The sequence below is a fragment of the Prunus dulcis genome, chromosome 1 (assembly GCF_902201215.1).
Source record: "Prunus dulcis chromosome 1, ALMONDv2, whole genome shotgun sequence".
NCBI lineage: Eukaryota > Viridiplantae > Streptophyta > Magnoliopsida > Rosales > Rosaceae > Prunus > Prunus dulcis.
The window spans coordinates 20,085,973-20,098,445 of record NC_047650.1 but is presented as its reverse complement, the minus strand read 5'-3'; the positions used below and the strand labels follow the sequence as shown (position 1 = coordinate 20,098,445).

General features: G+C 38.6%; 1 protein-coding gene across 1 annotated transcript; it reads right to left on the bottom strand.

Annotated features, from left to right (window-relative positions):
- Positions 1-8,758: 8,758 nt before the first annotated feature.
- LOC117616482 (plant cysteine oxidase 4-like) lies at positions 8,759-12,127 on the bottom strand. Its single transcript, XM_034345810.1, has 4 exons — positions 11,055-12,127; positions 10,445-10,592; positions 9,265-9,468; positions 8,759-9,124 (listed from the first exon to the last, which is right to left on the bottom strand). Exons 1-4 carry the CDS (start codon positions 11,265-11,267, stop codon positions 9,006-9,008), a joined length of 684 nt encoding a protein of 227 aa, XP_034201701.1. The 5' UTR covers positions 11,268-12,127; the 3' UTR covers positions 8,759-9,005.
- Positions 12,128-12,473: the final 346 nt, after the last annotated feature.

Sequence of the window (12,473 nt, the reverse complement as noted above, 5' to 3'; positions counted from 1 at the left end):
TGCTACTGTGAAAAGTTGGATGCTGCGAACTATGGAACCCAGTTTGTTGAATAAATTTCATACTCTACCTACTGCCAATGATATTTGGGATCCTATTAATCAGATGTTTTATGATGGCCCTAACATATCTCAGCTCTATGAACGGCGGTGCCAGACTACTGGTCTCAAGCAAAGGGGTCGTCCTGTGTCCACTTATTTTGCCGAACTTAAGGCAATCTGGCTTGAATTGGACAAAAGAAGTCCTTTTCAAATGAAGTGTGCTAATGATATGAAAACTTTTCAGGCTATTGTTATGGCCGATCGTGTGTATAATCTTTTGCATGGCCTTGATGATACTTATGATAAGGTTCGCAGTGATATTCTACAGAGTGATAAGGTTCCAAGAATCGAGAAAGTGGTTCTTATGGTCTATCAAGAGGCTCAACGTCAAATTACTATGCTTGGATTTGGTACAAAGATTGGGAAACTTGTGGTTGTGTTTGCTTCCAAAAACACTGCTATGGTTTCTTGACCTTCAAGGTCTAGCAATTTTGTTGCTCCGCCTCGTCGCATGACTTCTACGAAAAAAGACAAACTAAAGTGTGGTCACTGTGGTGATAAAATGCATACTATAAACACATGCTAGGCGTTGCATGGGATTCCAGATTGGGAAAAGGAATGGAGGCACTTAAAAAAAAACAACTACGTAGCAAAGCACATGTGGCCGACACCACCACCCCTATAACCGACATCACCATTGGGCACGGCCACCTGGCCGCCACCCTTGCTTTGGTTTTGACCTTGTCCTCAAGCACCACACCATATTTTGCACCTCCGCCATCTCCAGGTAACTATGGCAATTTTTACCTTGCTTATGATGCACGTGATACAGGTTGGATTATTGATTCAGGAGCTACTGACCATATGATATATAATTTTGATTTATTCTCTACTATTATCACGCCTCATTGCGATCATGTTTGGACTGCTAATAATTATGCTGCTCCTATCATGGGGGGCGGTTCTATACACTTGACGCATACTTTACCATAAGACAAAGTGCTACTAGTTCCATCTTTGTGTAACATTTTATTATATGTGCCACATGTTATTGAGCAGTTAAATTGTGCTGTACTGATTTATTTGTCGGTTGTCTGATTACAGGATAACCAAACTCGGGAGATCTTTGGTCATGATACTAAAAATGGGGGCCTTTATTATGTGGATGACATGGTGTTGAGGCCCAAAAAATCCACAGTGCAGCCCAAATAAATTCTAGGCCTAATGCGATACCTTATCAAGAAGAAACCCGATTTAGGCACGCGAAAGTTCATCATATACGCTTTGCACACATGCCACGCCAAGCAAATAAGCAACATGCCACATTACAAGTTTAAGTACGCCCAAGCCACACAAGATGCCCAGGGCTTGCTTGAGTGGGTTGTGGTATAGATGGTAATAAATTGTCATGAGGCCCATTGATGGGTCGAGAAATAGAGGGTTAGGGTTTCTTGGGAGCATCGGAACCCGAGCCTATTTCTTAGGCCCAAATATATGGGTGAGCACAAAAGGGAAAATAACTGTCACACCCCGGACCGGCTCCGCCGTAGCAGGATATTGTCCGCTTTGGGCTTGGCTACATTCTCACCAGCCCGCACGGTTTTGTTTCTGGGAGCTCACGAAGCAACTTCCCAGGGTGGTCACCCATCCTGGGATTGCTCCAGCCTCCAACTCGCTTAACTTCGGAGTTCCTACGAACCCGAAGCCAGTGAGCTCCCAAAAGGCCTCCCGCTATGAGGATGCGAGGTGTGCCATATAAGGCACATCACCCCCTCTCCGTTTGGTCGATGTGGGATCTCACAATAACCCAACCAAAAACCCCAATCAAAATGGTCCACTAAAATTAACCCATATAGCCCAATATTTGATGAAAGTGGCCTATTTGTTTGGTAGGTTGACTTCCTATCCTAGAAGACCCATACAATTAGAAGTAGCAAGCAGCAAAGAATCCATATTTTGGCTAAAAGATAAAGCCATGAAAGAGTTTGGAAGACCACGTGGGTTGCTGGGAAGGAAGGAATAAGTTTTCAAGCAAAACATCCAAGAGACCAAGATATATTGGCGCGCAAGAAGCTGCCCTCCGAACCAGCATGCATACCCATTCTTTTTCCCTCATTAGACCTAGCTATTTAAAAAAAAAAAGAAAAAAAAGAAAAAGGAAGAAAGGGAAGGAAGGAGATGGCTGAAAATAAGAGTCTGAAACAGTCGCGGTAAATGAGGCCTTGAGCTCCCAAAAATCCCTGATTTTGTGCAAATGGGCATAGTGGATTTCACCAAAATAAGATGATTGAAGAGATGAGGGAGAAAGGAAGGGAAAGAGTTGGCCAAATTGGATAGAAACCATTAGGGTTTCTTGGAAAATGATGGCTTCCAGCAGCTATAAAAGGGGCCTCTTCTACCCAACAAGCATCAACCACATCAGAGAGCAAGCTGCCTCTCTTACTTCCAAAACCCAGCAATTTTGTGCTCAGCCCATCCTTTTCCCTTAGTTTCCCTCTTGACAAGCTGTTCTAACACTTGACAGAGTCTCTGTCAAGCTGCTGGAAAAACACTCAAGCCACCATTTTCTCTCTTTTTCCTTATGCTTAACCAAACCTCTTTGCAAAATCCTTTCTCTCCTACCTTAATACCTCATCTTTCCCCTAGGGACACTTAGTTTTCTCTTCAATGCTAAACTCATGACAATTTTGCTCCCATGCCATAAGCTTCTCATGCCAAGCGAGAAAGTTTATCTGTAAGCTGTTGTTATTTTCATTGGTGAAGGTAACCAAGGTGTTTCCTAAGGAATCTCTATCGTTTCGAAGCATTCTTGGGGCTTAATCTTCGAACTCAGGCTCAAGGGAAGATTTCATACATTTTGCTATTTACGACAGCCCAGGCCCGTAGCAGTTGCTGGAATACAAAAGCCCCTACACATGGCAACTAGTCAAGTTCTTTATGCCGGTAGGGCCGAAACTTCTCGGCATCGATGGATTTGGTTGCTACATCGCCGATTTAGTCATGCCTCCTTTGGATATTTAAGGCATTTGTTTCCTAGATTATTTAGTGGTGTCAAGAACCAATGGTAAGTGGAAAGGCGGTTAGATGATACTTCATCAGATGATTGTACAAAGAGGGCAGTAGGTTATAGAAAAGAAAGAATGGAAAAGAATGATAAATAAATAAAGGAGTTTTTGATTGGATTAGGAATCAAATTTTGAGTTCGGAACCAGTATGTAATTGATTCAATTATGGAATCATGAATAATCATCGGTTCGGCACGAATAAACAAGTTATTTTTAATCTCTATCTTCAAGTAACATGATAGGATAAATTCAACAATTTAACACTTGAGTCTGCTTTCCAATGTTAGACTTGTATTTTAGCTAAGATTCATCGGGTAGCATATCCTCTGAGTTTGTAATAAACGCCTTATGGCATTTAATTTAGTTTATTATGATATTTGGGGACCTTCCCCTCTTTTCACTACCTTGGGTGTTCACTGGTTTGTGTTATTTGTGGATGATTGCACTCATATAATGTGGTTATATGGGATGAAAAATAAAAGTGACGTGGTCATTATCTTCCAGTGTTTCTACCAAATGATTCAAACTCAATTTATGCTTCATATCAAGGTTTTTCGATATAATAATGGTGGAGAATAATAAATTTGGGTTTATCCCTTTTTTTGTTTTTTGTTTTCACACTAAGGGTGTCCACTTCATGAGAATATTTGCCCCCAGACACCACAACAGAATGAGGTAGATGAACGTAAAAATGGGCAGATCCTTGCCATTGCCCATGCTTTACTGCTTGGTGCGTTAGTTCCAAAGCGGTTCTGGATGGATGTTATTACTTATGTAGTCTATCTCTTGAATCGTCTACCTTCGTGAGTTCTGGATTTTTGAACTCCTATGTAGGTATTGACCCATCATGTCTACGTCTATTTTATGCTGACTCTGTCTCCAACAATGTTTGGTTGTGTCGCCTATATTCACCTCCATCAGAATTAGAGGAGTAAGGATGATCCTTGTGCTCTCCGCTGTGTTTTTCTAAGTCTCCTCACTAGAAAGGCTACTGGTGCTATCATCCTACCACCCGACGTCTGTATGTCTCTATGATATTACCTTCATTGAGGATGAACTGTTTTCTCTTATATGTCCGAGCATTTCCTCCAAGGGGAGACTTGTAGTGCAGGACATGACTGGCTAGATTTATAAGGAGAAGTGGTGTCGGATGGTTTGATATGTAACAACCCAATCCTAAATTATTAGTTAAACATTAAATTATTCAAGGAAAAAGACAAATTTACCCCGGGAATATTGAAATGATTTAAGAATTGACTTTTATTCGGAGGAGATTAAATGATTAAAATAAGAGGAAATAAATTTAAAGGGAAAAAATAAATTGAAATAAACAACAAAATAAAATGATTTGAATTAATTAAGGTTTTTGAAAATTAAAGATATTATTTATTATAAAAAGGGACAAAAAGGTTATTTTAAGTTTGGGAAGGAATTTATAAATTTCGATTGGACCGTTGCGTAGAGCACATTGAAACGAGTCCGTAGACACGTGTGGACTCGAATCGGAGTTGTAACGAAGAAATGGCGATCAAAAGAAGTTCAGTGGCATAACCGTAAATACTTCGAAGTTCAGTTTTTTAAAACCCAATCTCTCAACTTTGACACCAATTCAAGCAAGACCGGTCCCGTTACAACCACCACACTTCCTTATTCTAGCCCCAGCCCTTCGCCGCCTTGATCCGCCGCCATAGTCGCTGAAAACAGCCAAGAAACAGGCAGTTTTGAATAGTTTTTTTCGTAAACTTTCAACAGGCAGTTCTCCTCCGGCCACCATTTCATGCGAGTGAGGCATGATTTCTCACCTATTTTTTATGATCTAGTTGATGGTTAGGTAGAAATTTATCAATTTTGAGCCTAGGTAGTTCGATTTTCAAATTGGATTTTAGCTAGTTTTGGGATATCGATTCCGGCCACTTTTTGGGGTAGGTCCAAGAAAAAAAATGGTTCCAAATAGGGTGTTTTATCTAAGGTTGTAAGCTGGGTTTTCAGTTTTGAAGATTTCCGGTTGTCAGAATTTGATCAAACCACCCATGCGCTGCCGGCACATGTGGCAGCGCGTGGGCACCCTGGTGAGGTCACTCTCAGTTCTAGAATGATCCTCGTGTTCTCACGAGCGTGTAGGAATTCATGGATCTCAATTCGGACAACGTTTGAGCCCTGATCGAATGTCGCATATTGTGCGATTTTTGAGTTCGATACATTTGAACCGTTGGATCGTAGTTATTCCTGTATATGTTGATCTAGATAATTCCAAGAACGTGTAGGAATTCACGGATCGTGGATCGGAATCCCGGATGTCCCGATTTAATAACTTAAAGTTTGTGTTTTATAATAACCGTCCGATCATGCGATCGCAAGTGATTCGACCGTCCGATCTGGACCAAACTTGCAGGATGTACATCCTAAATCTTGTAGAACCCATAGGAACTTTCGAATTAGAATTTGGAGGTTGTGATTTAAGGAAAAAAGGAAATGAATAATTCTAGAATTTACTATTTTGTATTGCTGTAATGGATTGTATGTTATTGGAACCGGAATTTTGTGAAAAGAACTACGTGTGGCTTGATCCCTCACAAGGGGTACATAGGTAGCCTAGGGTAGTACCTAGGTGCAGCCATAGACTAAATTTTACTTATGTTGTTTTATTGAGTTTGGTTCTGACCTTGTCATTGGTCCTGAAATTTGGTTGAAACCGATGTGCGATTAAATAATTGTTCATACTCTCGTTTGGCTAAGGGAGGGTTGTGCAATTGTGTTCTGGTCAAAACAGGTATAAAACCCGTTTTGGATTGTCGTACGTTTTGGGCTGAGGTATTAAACTACTTGCGATTGTGTTAGGAGGTTAAACCTCACATGATTTAAATTTGGGAAGTTAATTTATGTCATGATACAAGAGGGAGAAACAATGGAACCAACTGAGCCTACTTCTTTGGGTGAAACTATTGAGTTGGCCGAAACTACAAGCTTGGCTGAACTAGCTGAGCTTACTTCTTTGGCCGAACCCGAATATGCTATTTTTACTAATGCTACTGAATCGATTCCTCATGCTTCTCTAATAGTACCCAATCAAGCTCCCCTGGATATTCCTGAGGTAAGTACTTCTATTTCTACTACAGATAAATCTTATATTTTACCACATAGAGAGAATTATTGGGTTCCACCTGATCATTACTCACCAGAAGGCAAAGCAAGATATGCTATTGTCTATTATGTGTCTATCGCATGTTATCTCCTGAGTGCAAAGCATTTGTGTCCAGAATGGATAATATTAAAATTCCAACCCGTGTTGAGGAGGTATTTAATGATCCAAAATGGGCCGACGCCATGAATATTGAAATTGAGGTGCTACAGAAAAACAATATATGGAACATTGTTGATCTACCAAAGGGAACGGAGTATGTGGGATGCAGAAGGGTGTTTACAGGTAAATATAATGTAGATGGTATTGTGGAGAGGTACAAGTTAAGATTAGTAGCTAAAGGGTTCACTCAGATGTATGGAGTTGATTAACATGATAGTTTTACACCTGTGGCTAAGATGAATACTGTCAGAGTTTTGATGTCCTTAGCAGTAAATTTGTATTGGACTTTAAGGCAATTTTATGTAAAAAAATGCATTCTTACATGGTGAACTACAAGAAGAAGTGCACATGAGTCTTCCACGAGGATATAACATTACTAGTGACACGGGGAGAGTGTGCAAATTAAAAAAGGTGTTGTATAGATTAAAGTAGTCTCCTTAGGCTTGGTTTGGTAGATTTACTGCAACTACAAAGAAGTTTGGTTACCAAGATGCCAATACTGATCAGACTCTATTCATCAAACATAGGGCTGGTAAGGTGACTCTGTTGATTATTAATGTTGATGATAGATTGTGACTAGTGATGATTGTCACATCCCGGGATCAACTCCGCCGTAGCACGATATTGTCCGTTGGTTGATATGGGATCTTACAATGATACTGTAGAAATCAATGACTTGCAGAAGCGTTTAGCGTCTGAATTTGAGGTAAAATATTTGGGTAGTCTGAAATATTTTCTATGAGTGGAAGTCACTCGATCTAAACATGGTTTATTTCTTCACAAATGAAGTATGTCATGGACCTGCTAGCAGATACTGGGATACTTGGCTGTAAATTAGATGAGACAACTATTGTTGAGAATCATAAACTTGGGGTTTATGTGGATTATATGCCAACTAACAAAGGAAGATACCAGAGGTTGGTTAAGAGATTAATCTATTTATCACTTACATGCCTTGATATTGCCTATGTGGTAAGCGTTGCTAGCCAATTTATCCATTCACCCAGTGAGGATCATATGGTTGCTGTAATGCGTATTCTGAGTTACTTAAAGTTTTCTCATGGGAGAAGTTTATTATTTAAGAAAAATGGTCACTTTGATTTAGAAGGTTACACTGACGCATATTATGCAGGGAATATTACTGATAGACATTCTACATCAGGTTACTTCACCTTTATTGGTGGTAACCTAGTTACGTGGCATAGCAAGAAGCAAAATGTTGTATCTCGATCCTCTGCAGAGTCTGAGTACAAAGGGATTGCCCAGGGGGTTTGTAAAATATTGTGGCTGAGGTGGTTATTTGCTGAAATTGGGTTTAGTTCAAAAGCTGCTACAAAGCTCCACTGTGATAGTCAATCTGCATCCGAAATTGCTAACAATCTAGTACAACATGATTGAACAAAGCATGTAGAAGTTGATTGGCATTTCATTAAGGAGAAACTAGAGCATAAGTTAATTTATACATCTTTCGTGCCTTCTTTGGAACAGCTTGCATATATGTTGACTCATGTTGTGTCAAAGTGCTGAAGACTCACTTGACAAGTTGGGCATTACCGATATCTATGCACTAACTTGAGGAGTGTTGGCTAAGTCAAAGTCAACGTTCCTATTAGGAATAAAATTTGTATTTTTTTTTTTTTTTTTTTTTGTATCATTCAATTTTTAAGAATTATGAGATTGGATTTGAACTATTAGTCAAATTCGTTATTGTATGAATGTGTTTGTTCAAAAGAAGTGTTTGGCGGACTATTGGCTTATACATTACCGCTACATAGTTTAAATTAAATCTCAAAGATTTCGACTTTAAAAAAAAAAAAAAAAATTCAAATCTTAAAGTAAATTATAATCAAGTGGGTTGAGAATTACTTGTATAGTGATTGTATTTTTCATGAGCTATATTATGATTTTTTTTTTTAATTGAAGAAAAAATAAGTTTGTATAAGAAAATTATCACCCCCAAACCCCGTTTACTATCCCGGTCGGTCCGACCCGACCGGACCCTCCATGAATATTACAGCCCAGAAGGGAGAGGCCCTCGGGATTTTTGGGACACAGCACACTGAGGCCGAGGACTTGATGCGAGGATCTCCATCATCTCATGGAATTCAGCTGAAATAAACATTCTGCACTGGAATTCAGCTGCTGCTGGCCAATCAAATTTAACATCTGAAAAATTAAGACAGCACAAACAATCGTTGCCTGACAAACCTCAGTATAGGCAAGCCAGGCCTAATTGCACACCACTTGGGTAGCTACCCATGCACTTATTTGAAAGGTTGATTGCAAAAACTCTCTCTTAGGGAAAATACCACCAAGGCAAGAAGAATCGCCATACGAATACGATCAATGACCATAAAACAAACAAAATGCCAACGCGAATGTGATTGGCCATGATTTCTTTCTTCCAACTTCCAATGACTGCCCTACTAGTTTAATGTGAGGTCAGTAAATCAGACTACATTGGTGTATTATTATGTACAAGCCAAATGCGCAACTTACATAAGCCAAAAATAAATTATTGCCAAAGTTCCCCCTCAATGTTTCCAATCATGGAAAACGCAAATTTAACTAAAAAATGTATAAACAAAAAACAAGAATTCTCAAGTTCTAATAACAGGGCCCTTGTACAGCCCTCTGCGAATCACAAAGTTGTCGGGAGGTTGAAACTCTTCTAACCAAGTCACTTGTGGCTCTGTAACTCCTTCAAACTCAAGATAACCTTCATCCCAAACAAAACAAATAAAAACTACGAATATCAGCATGGTAGACAAATTTTACCAGTTATGAGTTATCCTTATTCTAGGACCAAATGGAATTTTTGCAACTGTAATAACCAGCAACGTAGACAAATTGCATTACCAGGCAGATCTTTTCTTGAGGACTTCCGGAAATACGTGCAGTGCCGTCCATCTTCAGAGGAGTAAGGAGGCGCAAGGATGTCAAAGATGGCACAAGGAGTTAGAGCTCTAAAACTATGGATATTGCCTCCAGTTGTTGGATAAAGAACTGTTGGTGGGCATGGTGCTGTCATCTCAGTATCTTTGACCAGCTTTGCAGGTTTAGCTGCAAAAATCACCAAGTACGGTTTCTAGTTTAAAACAAATAATGAAATCATAATAGCCCCCTTCACAACTATGGCCATGCGAAGAGTTACTTATTCAGCGAGCTAAAGACTACACCAAAATTCTTTTTTGCGCCCTTTTTTTTTTTTTTTTTTTTTTTTGTGAGAAACAAAAATTTATTAAATAACAAACAAATACACAAGCAGTGGCAGAGGACAAGATCTAGCAGCTACCAAATCTTATAAAGCCTAAATTACATTACTGGAAAAATAACAGCAGCCCTCCAATCTGTAAAAATTGAATTAAAAGGTATTTCCTGGAATTCTGAAGAAACTGACGCCCAAAGGGGTGTCCAAAGGCTACTTTATCCCACAAAATATCCACCTTGTCTCGCGAAAGTCATCCAACACGAATCCCAAGAAAACCACACACACAAAACTGAAGGTAATTAGCCAAATGAATTTCATTCAAAAGGGGCTAAAACTGTTCCTTAAATCTTTGGTCGAACCATAACTGAAAACATATATATAGCAAGCATTCAAAGCAAAGCACAAAGGTAAAATGGAAAGCTGTTGATGTTTCTAAGCTGGTTGTTTTCATGGCATGCTTAATTTATATATTTAAATAATTGAAAAACATATTCATACTTATCTCAGCTCATATATCAACGTATTAGTATCAAGACAAACATATAACTAATCCCGCCACAATTAACCACCAAAAACTGTTAAAAGAAGTTCAAAATGTGAAATAAGAACATGCTAGAATGATGACAGAGCTCACAGGATTTGGGAAACACAATCCCAGCGGTAATTTCCTTGTCGTAAGAATCAAAACACTTCCCGCATACAGATACAAACATTCACAAACAGGATGCTGTTTAATTTTTGAAGCATGCAAAGGAGATATTACGTCAAGCAAACAAAACATTAACTAACATTTATATAGTAGATGAGAGATACTGTGGAAAAGCACACCTTCTGATGGATCAGCAGTACCAGGAAAATCAAGCCAGTCATATGAATTAACATATAATGTACCATATATAAGCTTGCTCAACACAGTCATTCCAGGATGATTATGAAGGGGTATGATAGAGGAAGGGGGCATGCAAAAAATTCCCATCTGCCAAAAATAATAACAATAGATAAATACCATGATACTTGGATATCCAATTGTAAGTGAACATTGATTGTGCAGTTGCGAGTATGCAGAAATTTCTAGTCTTAGAACTCTAAGGCTCCATTTGGTTGAAGAGATTTGTATAAATGGATTCGGAATTAATAATAAGCTTACAGTTTTTAAAAGAACTGTACAAATACAATGCAATATATTTGAAAGAACTAGACTTTACATAATATTATGAATTTGAGATGACTAGGTACAACAATGAATCATTTGAAATCCATGTATATTTATCTATTTCATCCCACAGGAATACAAACTTTTATGCATTGTTAATATTATTCTCAAGCAATTTAACTCTAAATATTAGCTAAAAAATCCCTAGATTTGAAATCTCACAATCAAAATGGAACCCAAAACAATTTGCAATCAATAACTGATGAATTGTCACCCTGTACTCACAGAGAAGCTATCGCACTCATGTAAATGCAAGTACTTGATTGGTGGCAGTGACTGCTGATCCCCATTACGCTCAAGCATAGAACCTGACCAATTACGCACCAACTGTGCCTCCTGTTCGAGACCTACATCAGCAGGCTTAATTTTCTCTGAAACAAAATTATATACAAGGTTAAAAAGTGCAAAAATATAAAAAAATAAAAAATAACATAACATAACAAAGGAAGTGTTTACCTTAAGATTTCACACTATTATGTGCAGAAAGAAAGCAAAATGAGGCATGTCATATAGCATTACAAAAGGGTGCTAATCCTGATGCTACGGGCAATGACCACTGCTTATGTGTGTATTAACAGTGCAGATGCAAGTACTAGAGCTGAAAATCGAGTCAAGCTGTTGGCAAGCAGCACGAAGCTTGGCTCAACAAAGCTCACTTATACTTACTTATTTAATAAAAGAACAAACAGAAGTCAAACTTTCAAGCTCATTTAATAAACAAGCGAAGCCTGTGCAATGGTAAAACTAGACTTGTTAAGGCTTGTGAACAAAGCTTGACAGCTTGTGAAGAAGCTTGAGACCAGCTCAAATATTTAATCTAAGGAATAAGCTATTGTATCTAAGTGTCTACAAAAATCCAATACTAGTTTAAAATATATGTCTTAAATTCTTATTATGATCATAAGTATTTAGCTCTAGTAGAAGGTAATCCTTCATCACAAAGGAAAGGAGGGAGTTACAGAAGTTTGTAGTACTAATTATTCAAGTTTACCACGTAGGCCTTCAGCACCAAGCAAAAAATTTCAATGCCTTAGATGTCTTGTAAATCAGGTGGGACAGTTCATGCTAAAGCCCAATCACCTTTTGGGTCAGGGAAGGGCAACCCAATCTACAAAAAGCCAAGGTCGGGCCCCAACCTTGATCCAAAGGAGGGAAGGAGCTACAGACAGAACCAGGCCGTACCCATCCTATCCTATTTTTTAATTTACAATTAATCATCTAAAACTAAGTTATTAATATTTATCTACACTACTATTAAGAAAACTCCGTGTGTCAATCGTAATACAAAAAAATTCAAAGACACCCCTTTTACATAGTAATTAAACTCCACTTTCTCTCAACCGTCTTCTTTCTCCCACACCTTACTTTTTTTTCTCCTTATTGCAACTTGCATCATACTGCACATGCATCCCATGTGGTGATGCTTATGGTTTGTATGAAACAAACAAACTTCTCTTAATATGAGACTGAGGCGTGCATGATGACTTTGTTGGAGTGTGAATAACAGTTCCAATAAATAAAAATATCTTAAACTTATATAAATAATAAGACTTCTAAAATATAAATACTGGGGCAAGGAGAGGCTGTGGCACCTAGGCCCAAGCCCAACTCCAGGCAAGCCTGAATCAAGCCCAACCTCAAGCC